Source organism: Epinephelus moara, chromosome 7, assembly GCF_006386435.1.
Source record: "Epinephelus moara isolate mb chromosome 7, YSFRI_EMoa_1.0, whole genome shotgun sequence".
Classification (NCBI taxonomy): domain Eukaryota; kingdom Metazoa; phylum Chordata; class Actinopteri; order Perciformes; family Serranidae; genus Epinephelus; species Epinephelus moara.
In genome coordinates this window covers 20,850,175-20,868,673 of record NC_065512.1, presented here as the reverse complement: position 1 = coordinate 20,868,673, position 18,499 = coordinate 20,850,175, and the positions used below count along the sequence as shown (strand labels likewise).

Below are 18,499 nucleotides of genomic sequence, written 5' to 3'. Positions count from 1 at the left end.
TACGGCCATGCAGATTTGGTTACCTTCGGATAGAGCCAGGCTAGCTGTTGGTATCGAACTTCTCACCTTACTCTCAGCAAGACACTGAATAAGTGTTGAAAGAATTCTTCAAAGCATGATATTCCCATCAATCTTTGATAGCGGTGCACCAATAATATCTTAGTTATGCTTTATTATTGACTTATCAGATGAATCAAGCGATCCATTATATGGTTAATATGATGCTTATAACAGCTTTTTCTTTGACCAACAGTCCCAAATCCCCAAAACCTTTAAAATTACAATCACATAAAACAAAGAAAAGCACCAAAATCTCCCAATTAAGAAGCTGGGATTAATTGACTTTCTGTCAACTAACTAATCAATTAATCATTTCAGCTCCTTTGTGTCCACCGTACCTGAAGTTACTTCACATTTCCGTGAAAACACTTTTAATGAACTACCGTGAGGAAAATAACCGTGATGTTCAGAATCTTCACAATGAAACTGACACACCCATTCATGTAATTAATTCATTGTATTATATATTAATGACAATAGCATGAATGTCATATTTAATGAGCACTCTGATCAGCTCGCAGAGCATTAGCCGATCCAATTAATTAAGTAATTGGTATTCAGACCTGTGCTGAAAATTTAGCTATTTATACACCTCTTACAGCCGACACTGTGTGTGGGAGAGGCCATTGATCAACAGGTGGCAACAGAAACATCCCGGCTCCTCCTCCATGCTGCTGGTAAGTCAGTCATTGAGCTACCCATATTGAAGCTGTGGAAGACGAGGCTGAAAGAAGCCCTTCATCATGTTTGTACTCATTAAGTCAGGCCCTCATTGCCATTCAGCTGACAACAAGGCACACTGGAGCCGTTCTAATTGCTTCCCATCACAATGAATGGGTGGTAGCATATGGGGGATAGAGTGGCAACTGGTGGGATGGTAAGCCCTCTGGACTGGTGTGAGGGTCTTGCTCTAAAGCATGGTGACATAGCCCCTTTTAGCCTGGGTGGTCCCTGCTGCCCTGTAAACATGCTTTAATTATGGGAATTGGGTAAACAAAAAAATAAATCTCCTCAAGGATCAGATGCTGTGTCTGTGGCCTAATATCGGTTGAATATCTCTAGTCACAGACATACCTGATTTCATCTCGTATCTCACTCAGTGCATGCCTCTGTATCTGCTCTGCTGTGACAAATGTTAGAAATGGTGGTGATAAACTATGGATCAGACCATGGGGATGATGCATTGAGATCATGGTCAGCATGGTCAGCTTCTCAGTGAGAGATGAATTACACCCTGTCACATGAACTCTGTAGCTAATACGATTGTGACTCAGTGGGTCGACCTCAGACATGCTTCCTGCCAGGATGGAGAGACGGCTTTACGTTGCACATAGATTTTAAAAAGCTCCCATGGAGCAACGTAGATGTCAACGTTTTCTAGTATCAGATCGGAGTGGTTAATCTTACAATGATGGATTATCAGAGGGCGATATTTAACTGAGTCCAAATACAGCAGGGAGGGGCATCCAAAAACATCTTTATCCACTGATTTGTAATCTGCACTCAGTGATCGAAAGCTGATGCTGAGAGTATCAACACCCCCCACATTCTGCTCTGATGTTCCCCACCTAGTGCCTGCTGAGTTCAGAAAACAATGCTGAGAACATCTTTACTCTAATAATGTACAATGTCTTGTGACTTCGTTGTGGATGTGAAACAAGATTGAGAGTCTACAGCCATGCTAGCTGCTCTGTGAAGCTGTACTTGCTGGTGCAGAGGCACTTTGGGCTAAGAGCCAAAACATTAGCATGCTAAAAGGATCACGATGACAATGTTGATGCACGTACTGATGTTTAGCACGTCAGATTAACCATCTTAGTTTAAAGGAATACTTCTCCCTCGAAATGACCATTAGTATATGAATTGCTCATAAAACAACTTTCCCCGCATGCCTCCACAGTGAATGAAGAATCCATCCATTTTCATCCGCTTATCCGAGGCTGGGTCGCGGGGGTAGCAGGCCGAGCAAAGCACCCGAGACATCCCTCTCCCCAGCAGCTCCTACTGCGGGACCCCAAGGTGTTCCCAGGCCAGATGAGGACTGCCCCGGGCCTCCTACCAGTGGGACGTGCCCGGAACACCTCCAGCGGGAGGCGCCCAGGAGGCATCCTGATCAGATGCCTGAACCACCTCAACTGACCCCTTTCGACCCGAAGGAGCAGCGGCTCTACTCCGAGCTCCCTCCGTATGTCTGAGCTCCTCACCCTATCTCTAATCATTTCGTCCGCTTGTATCCGCAATCTCATTCTTTCGGCCACTACCCAGACTTCATGACCATAGGTGAGGGTTGGGACATAAATGGACCAGTAAATTGAAAGCTTTGCCTTCCGGGTCAGCTCCCTCTTCACCACTAAGGACCGGCGCAGCGCCCACATCACTGCAGAAGCCGCACCAAACTGTTGATCCAATTCACGCTCCATTCTACCCTCACTCGTGAACAAGACCCCGAGATACTTGAACACTCTCGCTTGAGGATGAAGAATCCAAAAATGGTAAAAAAAAATTTTACCATCAAAACATCACTTCCTCACTACCTCTCAAAAGCTCTCTTCAAAGCCAGACTCCATTAACAAAAAAACAGTAATCTTACCTCACTGAACACAGGAGCTAGCTGATCAAGGCTAACTGATCAAGGCAGCGGTAGACCAGCAGCTCCCATGTTTGGCGAGGTAAAATTACTGTTTCTGTCAATGGAATCTGGTTCTGAAAAGAGCATAGATAAGATTGACTCAGTTCAGTTCCCTGTCTGCAAGAGCTACCTGTTTGGGAAGTACTGAGCATGCAACTGATTAAATAAGACTTGCAATACACTGCAAGAGTTGTGCGAGAGTTTGTAAATGGATGTTTACTCCCTATGACTTTAATACATCAAGAACTTTTTGGATTCTTCGTTCATCGGAGGAAAGGTTTTCTTGATACTGGGTCAGTAATTCATATACAAATGTTCATCTGGGAGGTGAAGTAACACAAAAGTGCAAAGTACAGACGAGGCTCATGTGAATTTCATTAGTTTTGCAAGATTTTGATCTTAATAAATAGTGGACAAATTAAAATGTTGACCTAATGATGGTGCTAGATGAAAAGTCGGGGGATAAATTAAGTCATTACATCATTATAAGGAAACCATGAATGTCTTTCCAAACGTTTTATTGTATTTAAGTTAGTAAGTGTTTAAGTATTTTCCTGGATAAGTGGAAATCTTAACCTGCTGGTGACGCTAGAGCTCAAATCATGGACTCAAAAAAGTAATTCAGACTCATCTTCTTCTTCAGGGAACCACAAATGTTCCTGGTAATCCATCTCACAGTTGCAGAGATATTTTAGCTTGTACCCAAAAGGTGGACCAGCCGAATGTGGCAAAAAATGGGTTTTACTTGTGCTTGTGTATTAATTTGCTGTGGACTTAATCAGTAATTAGGAAAGCAAAAGTAATATATTGTAGTTTAATGAGACTGCGCTGGGTAAAAATCTCATATGGAAAGCAAATGAAAATGCCGAGAGATGAAGGGGTCTGTAATTAATGAATTGGAGAGGTCTCTCTGCACAGTAGCCTTTTAAAAAGGGGCTATACCGTGACTGTAATGGACAAAGCAATGGCTGGAGAGGACGGACTGCAGTCCTTAGTGGCTCATTATAGTTAGAGAGGAAGAACAGAAGTAGTAGTCCAACATGAGAGAGAGCTGTGTCTGAATTTCTAATGTTCAGCGCCAGTGCTGCTAATGTCAGTATTAAATGGGAAGTGAAACATTCAATGTTAGGTTGTATTCGTTGGTATTCCAGCAGTAAGGTTTGGCTAATGGAGCCTGACTGTTTCCTTCATTCACAGGAATGAGCATGACTCTCCTCTCTCCACTCTGCCTTCATCATCCCATCCCCCACCTCCTAACCCCTAAATCCATGCTACAATCACACTCCTCACAGGCAACTTCTGCAGAGCCTCCACCAGCCATCAGCATTCATGAGCGTCAAAACATCAGCACAGACAGAGTCACTGTACGTTAGCCTAAGGACTGCAAGACAGACTGAGGGGAACAGTCTGGATTTCCTGCTCTACTGAACTCTGCACAGCCAAATTGGACAGAGGCAGGCTGCCCATTTTAATTTGACAATAATTCCATGAAAATCCATAGCGGTAAAAAGTGCAACCGCACAATTATTTTGGCTCAAGTGTGATTATTAATCAATGCCAGTCGACTGTTGTCCAGGTTTGTGCAGCCAAACATCATCAGCATCAACACAAGTGTGTTCACAGCCAGAGTGCTAAGTAGGCCACAGCATGGTATGTGACCCACGAGATGGCTCGATGGCCCCTTTTTGTTTCTCGACCATCTGATATTCTGCCTGCTGAGGTGGAAACTTACCCCTCTGAACCAGAGGAGCAGGAACTGAAGCCTTAGGTATCAGTTACAGAGTGAGGTTAGACGTTTTATGTTTTCTAAAAGAGACACATAAAAAAAATCCTAACTCGAGTCACTCCGACTATAAAATCACCTAAGATGAACTGCCTCTTCTCGAACATTACTGTATGTTCCTGCTGAGAAATAAAGGACTAGATAATTGCTTGACAAATGTGGTTTGTAGACCATGCAGTTATCTCACTTCTGCTCACTTCTCCTGCTGCAGGGGAGAGATTAACATCAGCAGGATCTGAGCCAAGTTGACGTACGTCTTCTGTATCCTCCACTGTCAGCTGGACCAAAAAAAAAAGATGAGACTTTTGGGATGGAGCTGATGTAAACGAAACAAAGTTACTGCGAAAGTCGAGCAACTCACTCCTACCATCCAAACATCCTTGGCAGGTCAAATTCCTGTGAGGCATCTCTGCGCTCAGAGGGGACTTATCTTCATTATCTCGACAAGTGTAGTATCCCGTTCTGTCTTTAGGAGTGAACTAAACATGAAAACTTTTCCTGTTTTGCATTGTTTTTCTGTTGAAAAGATAACCGATCTTTCCGCCCCAAATGGGAGCTGATGTCTGGAGAAAATGTACTCCTTGCACACCTCTAGGCACAAACAATATCAAGCCCACTGAGATTTTTATCTCAGTGCTGACTTGAAATAGAGGACATAATGTGTGTTAAATTGAGCATGAATAAAGCTTTCTGTTGGCGGGGGCCTTTTGTTACCGCCTCCTGAGCAGCATCTTCAGCTGCAGTGACAAAAGCTGCTTCTAGCTCACCATCACACCAGCTCAACTACATCATCTCGACACTGCTACGTCTATAAGAAGGCCAACTTATGTCTACCGTATAGAAGAACACTTTGAAAATACATTGAAAAGACTAAAGTCTGACACCCTCTCACATCTGAAGACAATGTGAGGTTTTATCACACATTATTAGCATTTTTAGCAAGGCTACAACTAGATTCCTTTTCAGATTATTTCCCATCCTACTCCTGGTGGAAAATATCACACCAAACTCCAATAAAAAATATCACATATTAGAAATTCTTTAAGTTTCTGCAAAAACACATAATACTAGAACCAGAAGATAAAAAGTGTTGCATGTCGACAGTGTTATTGTCAATTCGACATCAATAGAATCCCTGTAGTACTAACTTTACAATTTGGATTTGTCGTCTCAACTCCACACTAGCCTCCATTGGTTAGCTGCACTGTGATAATAGGTGGAGACAGTGGAAATGAGAAAGAACCATTTCAATGTGGATCGGATACATGCCAAATTAATCACAGATTCTTGTTCACTCCACAACTCCACCAGTTTCTCCTCCTTTTCCACAGCACATGATAACCGAGAGGTGTTTCTTCATGATTACTGTGTACCTGGTTTGCTGCTACTTGCATGAGCCAAGACTAAAAAAGTTACGACAGTATTAAACATCTAGTTTTAGAGGAACATCAAGATGTGAAAAAGAATGACAGCTCGGACAAAGTTTTATGACCACCTTACATCAAGGTATCAAGATCACGAGAGCACGCACCAACTGAGGTAAAACTCTCACGATTTTATTCCAACATTGGAAATTCTTCTGCAACAATGAAATCTTCACCTTAAAAAAATTCTCAAATAAAATCAATTAAAAAATAAATAAATAAATAAATAAAACAACTCATCATATTGAATAAATGAGTCTCTTTTTTTTAATTAAATCATCTTTCTTTAATAAATAAATGTAATGTATGGTGCTGTCAGACCGCTCCCTTAATACAGGTGTGTGTCTTTCTTTGTGTGCAGCAAGTGGGAGTGCAAAAAGTTTTTTTACTGCAGTGAAAATGTTGGTTTTAGAAGCCGTAACGCTGACAAATATGGACTGAAACAGAATATTTCTTTAGATAAAAACATGCTGTGAATTTTGGAAATTATTATATCTTTCTTTTTTTCAATACATTTGACCTTTAGACTTTTCAACACAGTGTAGAGCAGCAATGATAAGGCAATTAATCGATTAGTCAATCAAAAGAAAATTAATCACCAACTATGTTGTTGATCAATTAATCATTTCAGTCTATTTTCAAGCAAAAATGTCAAACATTTACTGCTGCTTCTTAAATGTGAGATTTTGCTGCTTTTCTTTGTCATGTATGATAGTAAATGAAGAATCTTTGTGTTTCGGGATAGCTGGGTGGATAAAAGAAGCATATTAAAGACATCACTTTGGGTTCTGGGAAAGTTGTAATGAGCATTTTTTAATATTCTTTTTAAATTTTACTAGACTAAACAATGAACTGATTAATCATGAAAATAGCTGGCAGGCTACTCATAAATAAAAGTAATTGTTAATTGCAGCCCTACTTGAGTTGTTAAAAGGTGTTTGGGTCAGATGAGTCGGAAACAATCCTACGCAATCACCACTGGAAGTGAAATACTGGTGTAGCCTAATCTTTATCTGTGACTGTGCAGAAACACCAGGTTTATAAACTGAATGAAAAGACACATTAAAAAAAAAAGAAAGAAAAAAAAGATGTGCAGCATTCGAATAATCTAGAATTCGAATGCCAATGTTATGAATGAAGCTTTGTAGCCTCAAATTGTTCGGTTCAGCATTTGTCCAAACACATAAGAGGAATCTCACTGCAGTGCTTTTTTATTCTGGGGATCGTGCTGTTGTTTCGTAATCTCTGTATCAAACTGTATGAAACCTGACAGCAAGTGGAAAAAAGGAGATAAGGACTAAGAAGACAGATTAAACTAAAGCTGCCGTATATACAAATCTGACATGTATCATGTCAAAAAAATATAAAGCATCAGTGTGGATTCTTTGGAGGGTAGATTATTCTTAAATACTCTGGGATACCAAAACTCTATAAAAAACTAGTGTATGCTACCAAAACTCTGAGGTTGCTATCTACTCTGAGAGCCTTAGAGAGTCAAGTTTCACTGCAGGTTTTTACAGATTACAGGCCCTAAAGCAGGCTGAATGAAATCCCTCCCTCACCTGCTCTACCTCAAATCAGATGTAGGCATTGCTGGCTGGATGATATTCAATTTCGAAAGGCTGCCATTGGCAAACTGATTGTTCTAACTTGAGACAAGACGAAGCAGATGCAGCACTTGGCACATTAAAAGCAGCATACGGAGTGAGAACAGTCCCAAGAACCTTGTCTTGTAAAATAAAAACAAACGAGGCTTTAACGCCTCACTTAACCCGAAGTACACAAAAAGTAATGTGGGTTAAATGAGGGCAATCAAATGGGACCTGACGGTGAGAATCTAGCGAGCCTTAAGTATTAGGTACAACACATGATACCACTAGAAAGATTAGCAGTCATGCACAGGGAGCCCTGCCGCCCGCTTTAGGAGCAACATTTACCCATACTGCCTTGGAAAAGAGCCAGAAGGACACATTCGTCCTGCGCTGCACGCTCACTAACTGTCAGTAAAGCTCAGCAGCTTTAGTGCCGAGCCCCATTCATACACATTAAACGAGTCCTCTGTGGCTGCCGCTGTATCTGGTTTTCTCCATCACCACTTTCCACTTTCCTCTATCTACTCATCTCATTCGTCTCTTCCAGGCAGGAAGGACTGTGGTCACAGAATGTAGCTGTTCTTCTATTCTGAGACAAATAACAGTATTTTCTCATACTCCACCCGATGTTCTGACGTTAAATCAAGGTCCGAGGACACCTTTCCAAAACACAGAGGAAGTTCAGGGGAATGCTGAAGGAAAGAGTGCCATGTATCTCATCATCTTTTCATCACCTCATAGAATAGCGCTGACATTGTACTACATTTGTCAGTGAATCCCATAAAAAGACCAAAACCATATAACCAACAATGCATTAGTCTGTCTCTCAATACGTTCTGATTTACCAAACTACCCCGTCTGTGGCACTCCAATCCCATCGGATGAAGACTTACATGGGTCACAATCAGGCTCAATAATTTCCTAAACCTGCTGGACACTGTAGTTTTTAGCAAATGCTACACCAACAAGACTAAATGGTGTATTTGTTGGGGACTATCTTTTGCCGTGGATTTATACACTTTGAACTAATGAGCTGGACATTACAGTGCCCATATTTATCCTTATGAAGGTAAATGTCATCCTGTGCAATGTTGTGTTGTCTCATGTTTTTTTTACGAGTTTTTGGACAACAGTGGAGCTCAGAGGAATCTGCTTATCAGGTTTTACACAGGCACCACTTGTAAGAGGAATGTACTACAGAGAGGTGCAGGAATGAGTCCTACAACTTGGAAATAAGTTAGCATTTTAGCACTCCCAGTTCCCTCATCTTGAAGTCAATGGGTTTTGGTTGGATGCCTGAAATACAGTCTGTGGTTTACACAAGCTTAAGAGACTTTCAAGTTTTGTTCAGCATAAAATACATCAGTAAATACCCCACTCATAAATGCTGAAGCCTTTACATGATTTAAAAAAGAAGGTTGCTAACAAGTAGCTTAATGATACTGCACATCATTACACTGAACCCTGGCGAACACAGCTTTAAAGTCTTGTTGTGGAGGCAATGTTAAAGTCATGCAACTGTGGTGTAGTTTGTTTAGCCTAATGCTAGCCGTTTACTTCTGGTAATTGCACTTACGCTTCAAAAATCATGGAAGTGGTGTTAATTTGTGAAGATTATCTTTCTGAAAAAATGTGTAAGTATCATGAACTTTTGTTTGCTGTAGAGCTTATTTTCTACAAAAATCTAAAATCCAATGGAATTATCCCATGGGCTTTCTGATGAGGGAACCAGGGCGATGTTAACTTCCATATCGGCCTACAAATACACGTCAGCCCTGCAGCACTGTTTTGGTTTCAACCAAATCTTTCCATTTCCCTAAGAGTCTAACAACTACCACAGTTTCCACAGTTACTTTGGTTGTTCCTATGTCCACAATTCCTGCTACTGGAAAAAGTAACTGCAAAGAACTTACAATAGCCCTTTTAACACAGAGGTCATGCTATAGGGCTGTTACAAGGTCCTTTCTTAACACCGCCTTTGCATTTAGGGGCCGTTTATACGACAACAAATTCAGTAAAAACGGAAAAGTCTGTCCTTTGCGTTTTAAAAAACTTCTGCGTTTATATGATGACGCTATTGAAACAATCCCCGTTCACACAGAGCCGCAAAATCTACTGGAAACGCTGTAGTATGCACGCCAGGCCAATGGGTGGCAGTGTAAATTTGCAAAGCAACACCACGGCATGACGCCATGCGTCTGCGCTGAAGCGCCTTCCTCTACAACGCCGTGATTACAAACCAAAACAAAGAAGACACAATGGCGAAAGCATGCACAGATAACTTTGTCTGGATGGATGATGAGGTGGAGTTGCTACAGTAACAGATCTACACTTCACCTCAAATCAACAGGGTGAGCAGCACAAACACAGCTCGGCATTGTTGTTGTGATGGTCGGCATGCCTAGTGACTGGAACAGTAATGCGCATGTGCGATAAGTCTGTTTTCAGAGGAACTGCATATTGCAAGTTTACATGACAACGGAGATGCTGCCGTTTCCAAAACGTTGCACTCTGGAACCCGTTTTCAAATCGTTGCGTTTTCAGGCACCCAAAACGCTGTTGTCGTGTAAACGATCGGCCAAAACGCAACTAAAGTTTACCGTTTTCAGTTGAAATCGTTGTCATATAAACGGGGCCTTAGAAGCAAGAAAAAAATGACAGCGGCATCACTCCGCTCCAAAGTGTGATTTTAGACATCATGCCAGCATAGTGGGAAGCAAACAAGGCGTGACGGTCGTGACATTTAACACGACGGCATTGGCCTCTAGAGTGACATATAGGAAAGGCATTGGCAGTGTTTTATAAACCATAACAATGGTTTGTGGACATTTTCGGCCACTGTTCAACTTGTTTGAGTTAGCCACTAACTGCTATCAGCTGCTTTTTAAATCTCCCGCAGTGGGTTGCTGGCATAACACGTCAAAACATCACACCCATGCCGCCCATGATCCCGTCCTGCAGGCTGTCCCATTTATACAGACATTGTTTCTACGTTGTTACTACCTCCATTCCTAGCTCAGAGGCAAGACAATTCTGTCCCCCCATTCCGCTATGCAGTGTAAAAGGGGCTAATGATACTGCTTGGTTACTGGGGATAGCTACTGATAGGTATAGGGGAAAAGAAGAGCGCTATCCTCTTCCTGTTTAGATTGCGCAATGGTAAAGGCACTTTCTGTGTGCCGTAAATCAAACCTCTATCTTCCCAGGAGATCATACCTGGAGGCAGGCAGAATTGCACAGTGAAAGCGAAGCTTACAGGGAACCGATCTAAACACTGATGGTGTCATTATTCTATAGCCATTACATTGTGCAATCAACATTTACTTCATAATGACAAAGCAGAGTAAGTAAAGGAGAACACTTGTCTATTTCCATTTTAACAAGGTGAAAAGTAAAACATAAAACGATAATTATTAAATTGCACAACTTAAAATGGCCTCTGCAAATGATCTGCTTTGTCCATACATTCAGTTTGTACAGCATGAATGTCTATTTTGCATTGAAAGTATTATCAGCTTATAAAATGACATTCAAAATTAGTAAGTATCTAATTTTAGCTCAACTTCTACATAATCCGTGCAAATGGCTTATACTTGAATGTCTAAATGCAGATCTGTGATGAGAAAGCTAATCCTCTAAATCCTGAAGTCATGAATGAAATTCAAATGGCAGCTCGTCTCATTCAAAGACATAAAAGTATTGTTTCCTCTTCCTCTTTTGTGTACCTGCTGTCTTTCTTTACATTTGCTAAGAAAGCACATGGATTTCCCACACGTCCCCACGTCACCACACCAATATGGGACAGAGCTGTGAAATACAATGGTGTCCATGGTTTCCAAATAATATCCTGAAAGGTTGTCAGGAGGACACAGTGGAGGGAAAAAATATGTAGTAATAGATGACAGCTGCAGAACAGGTTCGAGACAGTTTGGGAGATTAGGAAGCAGTGAAGAAATACCACCACAATAAACTGAAGGAACCCTGACATACTAAAACGTTCCCTCCAGTTTCATCCGTGCATTCAACAACTTAACATCATGCAGTTGCCATGCCAACCTGTTTCCAGACTGCTGCTGCTATGATGAAAACGGGAAACGCTTCTTGGCTACTGTGCAATAATGAGGAGTCCCAAGCCGACATTAGTATTCCCATCAAGAAATGTGCCTGAGCAAGAAGGCTGCAACAACTCACCGAGATGTCAAAGAGCTCCTCTGTGTCGTCCAACATGCGGACCCTGATGGTGACTTGTCGTCCAGGGGGCATGGCCGGCGGTCTGTGCCCGGGGTCCAATGTACTGATGCCAAGAGTCTCCGGGGCTCCAAGACGCTGCCCTGCTCCAGAGGCCATTGGCTCTGGGTCTGGCTCTGCCATGATGCACTGCAATGCTCACTGCCCAGCCTGCACCAGAGAGGCCAAGAGAGGAAAGTCAGGGAGACAAACACATGCACATGCATATCCAAAATAATGCAACTAAGGAGTTACATAAAGTAATAAGAAACCTCCTCTTACAGAGCATCAGTGATGCAGCAGGTGAAATACAATGACAGCGTCAGAGCCCAGAGGACGGGCTGCACAACCTTCAGTGTCACACTAACACAGTAATTGCAAATGCAGTATTTGCACTCGCCGCTAATGGCTGATAATTGTTGCCTGTGGGAGAACCAATTACTGTAAAAAAAAAAAAGAAAAAAAAAAGGATCCAAGCATGTTCTTGATTTCAAAGCCGAACCAAGCAGCCCTAATTTGATTTGACAAATGAATCACGAGGCCAAAGTGTAAAATCAAAGCGTCAATACAATGACAATTGAATGGGAAGTCGTAAAAGCGAGGCATTAAGGCCAACGACATGCAGACATATACTTAGTTGGGTTTTAATTGGTCTCAAGGGTATCAAGGCAAGGACGTGAGGACACTGCAGGAGATCTGAATGAATGAGTAGTGGATTTGAGTCATCAGACAGCAAAGAGTAAAAATTGTAATACAGCTTCCAACTATTATTCCGTTGCTTTGAAAAGCAGGCCCTATACTATGCTGAATTTTAGGCTACTGTTTTTAAACAGCATCGTCAGCGAAAGTGAAAGCCAACCCCAGATTCACTTTAGTTTTTTCAGCACTTGGGCCGCAATTTTTAGCCTCCACATGGATGTGTGCTGTTTATAGTCCGACCCTGGTCGCTACCTTTTGTATAAGGCCCCGACCTCACCTGCACACTACACCCAGAAGCATCTCGAACATAGCAAAATAAAAAGAGCATACAGGCAGTAGGCAGGGTCTCTCCAGATAAAACCTGCACACCCTTCTAGTGGCTCAAAAGTGATCATTAAGGGGGTTACTTTTGTATGAGTCAATATATTGTTTTTTAGGAAAATCACATCATTCATTCATTCATTCATTCATTCATTCATTCATTCATTCATTCATTTTCCATTATCCTATTGGGGGTCGCGGGGGCGCTGGAACCTATCCCAGCTGACATTGGGTACACCTTGGACAGACCGCCAGACTATCACAGGGCTGACACGTAGAGACAGGCAACTAATCACGCTCACATTCACACCTACAGACAATTTAGGATCACTAATTAATCTGCATGTCTTTGGACTGTGGGAGGAAGCCGGAGTACCCGCAGAAAACCCACGCTGACACATGGAGAACATGCAAACTCAGCACAGAGGGGCTTGAACCCAGGGTGGGGGGGTTCGAACCAGGAACCCTCTTGCTGTGAGGCGACAATGCTAACAATGCTAACTGCTAAAAGTAATAGACAACTGTTGGAAACATGGACAATTATAAAGCAGCAGTCATCAATGTAACAGGTTAAAGTAGCTGAGGGGATCACATTTCACTGGAGTTGTACCTTGTATAATTTCCATGTGACACATTGATAGGTTGACTGAAAAAGAAAAGTTAGCTTTATGTAAAGTTAATGGCTAACGGCTTCAATAGTTACCCCAAGGTAATGGATAACAGTTGAAATAGCTACCTAAAAGTAATCAATAACGGTTGAAATAGTTAAGTAAAAGTAATGGATAACAGTTAAAGTAGTTACATAATGTATTGGATGACACATGAAATAGGAAAAAGTAATGGATAATGATTTAAATAGGTACCTAAAAATAATGGATAACAGTTGAAATTAATGTCAGTGTCAGTCCTTGAGGTGCTCTGACAGGACTTATGTCTGGCAACAATATAATGGAGAAACACCGCCCTGCCACATCCAGCAAAGCAGCGCCCCATCTGACATTCAAATCAAAGTCGAGGTGCAGAATCTGGAATAACCTGCAGTGTAACTCTGTGTTTGTCCCAGGTGCAGGACTGTGTTTGGACAAAGTCGAGGACTCATTCACTCCGAGTTGACACATGAGCAGGGCTGCTATCCACCCCGCATGTATCCACAGCCAGATCCCCCAAGGCCCTGCTGTCCTGCTTAATTCTCTCTTCATTGCACATTCCAGCAGGCTGATGTCATCCTGAGACCTCACCAAGTGCTTCATCAGAGTACTGAGGCCAGTGGGCAGTTGTTCAGCCGCCGCAGAGGTGAATGACTGCTGCCAAGTTTAAGCTGAAAGCTGAATAAGGCATTTCAAAAGGAGTGCATAATGTAATCCAGCAGAGTGCATGGCGAAAATAGGCCAAGGACAGTGGATACACTAAATTCTGTCTGATGATGGTCTGCCTGATGCTTAGCAGAGGCTCAGAAGAAGTTTTCAGTCAAACACTGCACGGTGTAGTTGGGGGGACTGGATGCAACAAGGCTAACAAGAAGGGCTGCATCATCTTCATTATTGATTACGCTGTCAATGTTTTAGCAGTTTTTTATTGATCAACTGGTCAATAATTAATGAAGTGTGAAAAATGTCGATCACAAGCTCCGATAGTCCAAGCACACGTCTTCAAATGGCATGTTTTATTTGACCAACAGTCCAAAGATAATCAACTTCCAGTGATACACAACAGGGACAAGCAGCAAGCTTCTTATTTTGGAAGCTGGAACCAGCAAATGTTAGCTGTTTTTTCAAATACAATTACAAAAATGTGTCGGGATCAATTGTCTGTAGATTAACTAATCAATAAACAGACTCATCATTGCAGCACTACTGATAGCTGGCTTCAAAATATCCAGATTTGTGAAGTTTCAAGGCTAAAAAATGCTCCTTTCAAGTCCTTATCTTTGTTAGGAGAGAGCAATTAGTCTTGAAACTAAACATCAAATACGTAGTCTATCTGAGTTTTACACATTTGAATGTCATGTTGTTTGAATTTCAGTTCTTCCCGATGAACTTATTCATAACTCTGGTTACTTATAAATGCTTAAAGCTAAAAAAACGGGATTCAACAAGCAGATTTAGGCTTGATAAAAAAAGGCAAATGAACCCCAAACATAAGTGCCAAAGTGTTAAGAAAGCATGTCATCATCATTTGCACCTGTCTGTACACTCATCGGCCAACTAATACTCCCTCGAGGCTGATGGAAACCAGACCGAATGCTGTCACCTGGATCATGAATGGAAACAGACATTTCTCTTAATTCAACCCACTCATTTATGACATCTGATCCTCACCCCGTCATCACGCAGTGGCCCTTGCCTTGATTACTGGCGAGTGTCTCATGCCAAGTCTGTAAATGTGTGTCTCATACGCCCTGCGCATGCATGCCGTGTAACCAGACACTCCTCCAACAAAGCACCAGCGAAACCGAAGACAGTGAAAGAGTAGACAGTGATTATTTCAGCCAACACGTACCCTCCCCTGCACCAGGGATCATTTATCAACCAGTCATGAGGTCTGCGTGTTCCTCTGAATGGGTAACTCAGGTCCAAACGAACACACTGAACAGTCACCGGTTGTACAGCTGGCACCTTGTTCCAGGGGGCCACAGTGTGACATGAAGCACAGTCCCCCAGTATGTGGAGCCACAGGGACATTTACAGACCCCTGAGTGTTTCTCACCCTGCCTTTGAACTTGTTTGCTTGAAATTCCCCACGAGTGTGTAACATGGAGCTGTGACTGCTGGCTCGCAGAGTCTCCGGGGCTGTAACAGTGGCTCCTCTGTGTGCAGGGGCACACGGGGGCCCCTTGGTGCGGTCCAACACAGCACAGCTGGAATCCTTTAGTGACAGCTGAATGGCCAGAGGCCGCAGCGGCTGATACAGCCAGCTGTCTACCTGAGGGAAGCTCCACAATAAAAAAGGAGCTCGGTTTCTTCTGTGTTCTGCAACAGTCACTGATACCTGGGTGTGGCTGGCAATGCATGAATCACTATAAGTTCCCAGCGTATAATTGGCAGGGTTGCATGTGTTCGTTAAGTGAAAAGAATGACATCTAACTGGAAGAAAGCGTGTTGTAACCACAGCCTGGCTGCCATTTAAGCCTCTCCTAAACCAGCCTGGATGATAATTGAGGAAAATAGTGCAGAAAATGGTGAAACCCAACAGTCAGTGAGGTCCTTCCCACCTCACACAGCCTGGTAGTGTGTTCACACCATTAATGTAATGTAGGTTAATAGAGCAGGCTGCTGTAATCCTCAGGACATTATCAGACAGGACTGTAGATGTGACATTAATGCATGGACTCACCTGGACACCTTATGGAAACTAAGTGACAGATATGAAACGCACAGCTCCTGATCATTTAAATGTCACACAGAGAGCCATGAGCCGCGAAACATCAGCCGACTGCGGCGCCTGCACGCATCCATACAGCTAAGGTATATTTGTGCAATGCAAGCCGCACTGGAGGACAAATAGGACAGTTACCGGCTGCACATGGGAGATTTTTCTACACACTCATAGTTATTTCCCTCCCTCGAAATCCACAGGATCACAAAACAACACGGCAAAGATACTCCCAGGACTTAACCCTAATCTCCTCAAACAAGTTGAATCACTTCCCTAAGAGCACACAGGGTGAGGACTCGGGCTGCACGATTCTTACCCCTTCTCTCGAAATGCGGGCTTAGTATCCACACGTTATGTATTTCCCAGCTGAAAGGAGGTGTTACATCCACGTCCAGCGGTGCTGACTACAATAAGAGAAGCCCGGTGGAGTTGTTAGATGCGGCTCGGACCGGAGAGGAGGCTTTCTGCGGTCGCCATGGCGGACGACTGAGTGAGTGAGCCGGGGAAAGACGGGATTACATTGAACCGAGTGGCGGATCCACTCCCGGTGCCTTCTACTCAGACAATGAAGGAGGTGCAGCACCTCCACCTTCTAAGCAGCAGCGGGACACGGAAGAACAGCAGCACCATCTAGCGGTGTCTACTGGAACAACCACATTCACATAGTAGTTACCAAGCTTTTAGGCTTGTGACCCATTAAAGGAGCAGTTAACCCCCATATCAAAATTACATATTTTACCCCTTACCTGTTATCAGTAAACTGTTTTGGTGTGAGTTGCTCAGTGATGGAGATATCAGCCATAAAGATGTCTGCCTCCTCCTGAATAAAATGGAGCTACCTGTAAAACATCAATGAACCGCCTAGTCCAGAGGTGTCAAACTCATTTTAGTTCAGGGGCCACATACAGCTCAAATTGATCTCAAGTGGGCCAGACCAGTGAAACCACTGCATAAAAACCTATGAATAACAACTCCTTCAAATTTCCCCCCTTTTTTACAGTCTGAAGTTTTGTCAGTGCCTCAGCAGCAGGCTTCCACTAATATTATTTTAAGATAGAAGTCTGATACAGATTCTTTTGTATCAAAGCTGGTGGTTGACATTATTTTGCACACCGTTCAATAGCTTTAAATATGACCACTCTAAGTATTCATTGTTATTCAAAGAGCTGTATTCTGGTCAGAGTGGAAAACCCTTTTAGCCGGCATTTTACATGAAGTATCTCCTGAAACTTCGCAGCCTGCACAAGTGCATCAACATTAGGTGTGCAAAGTGATCTGGTAGGCCGGATTGGACCCTTTGGCACCCTTGGCCTAGTCCCTTTTGCTAGGCTGGTGTGGGTACACACTTTGATAAATAAATGTCTGTCTCAATTAGACGCCTGGTCGTTGCCAAGCAGTTTATTTTTTTTTTTTTTATAGAAGTTCTTCAGATGTATAAAAGCTGGTTGTTGGCTGCCTCAAATTATATGTCTATTCCTCGATTACCCTGCAAGTAATCAGCAATCAGCCTGACATATGTGACATTTTTAATCATGTTGGAATTAAAAATCTCTGGGTTAGAATTGTCTGCACAGCACGAGTTTGTAATAACCGACCTCCCTGTGAGTCAGTGGGGTTTGAGAAAGAGGCTAATTTATATTCTCTATGAAAATGTTTCATTGACCATCCCTCTTAGCCCCATGGTGAAGTTCAGAAAGTTTTCCAGAGAGTATAAATAAAAGTCAGTGTGTAAGCAAGGTGCTAAATTATTATGGTATATAAATATAGGAATGTATCAAAGGAATGCAGAGTCTCTGACTAATGTATACATTCATGGAAAAGCATATATATACATTTCAAATATTGTCAAACAAGCACTTGCTTGGATTAAAACAGATACTCTATGTTTTATTTACACTAAAGAAGTGGGAGTGGGTGATACCCTGCAGGCCGTCCCCTCTTGGTTGTGTATACTGTCTGTGGGGCCTGTTCGTTGTCAGTATAGCAAGACAGGGTCAGCCACGTAACAGCATCCACTGGAGTTGGCAGAAATGTTTGGTTTTGCTCGAGGACAGCTGCAAAACAGATGAAAGACACTATTTTTCGTCTGCAGTATAAAATGCTATGACTAAGCCTAAATTCATTTGCATCAGTGAAGTGCATGTGGTTTTGAGTCGAGATGACACGAAGCCTGTCTTGCCCTCTCTGGTGCTTGATGTTGGCCTTTAATACCACCTAAAACTTTGCACTTTATCCAGGGTCCACTGGAGGGTGCTTTGGCTTACCACGAAGCATGAGCGACAGGCAGCAGTATCACAAGTCCAGCAGGTCTTACAAAGTTCAAACATGTGATAACTTGAGTGCAATTAAAGTGTTGAAGCGCAATTATAAGTTAGCTCTTCCTTCCTTT

General features: G+C 42.6%; 1 protein-coding gene across 2 annotated transcripts in view; it reads right to left on the bottom strand.

Moving 5' to 3' along the window:
• The window catches only part of LOC126392718 (FERM, ARHGEF and pleckstrin domain-containing protein 1-like), an 88,670-nt gene extending 72,018 nt beyond the window's left edge, over window positions 1-16,652 (bottom strand). For both annotated transcript variants that reach the window (XM_050048296.1, XM_050048297.1), the window contains exons 1-2: window positions 16,427-16,652; window positions 11,680-11,886 (exon numbers count right to left, since the gene is read on the bottom strand). In XM_050048296.1, the coding sequence (XP_049904253.1) occupies window positions 11,680-11,859 (180 nt within the window). In that variant the 5' untranslated portion in view covers window positions 11,860-11,886; window positions 16,427-16,652. The remainder of the gene's footprint in view (window positions 1-11,679; window positions 11,887-16,426) is intronic.
• Between the last annotated feature and the right edge of the window lie 1,847 nt (window positions 16,653-18,499).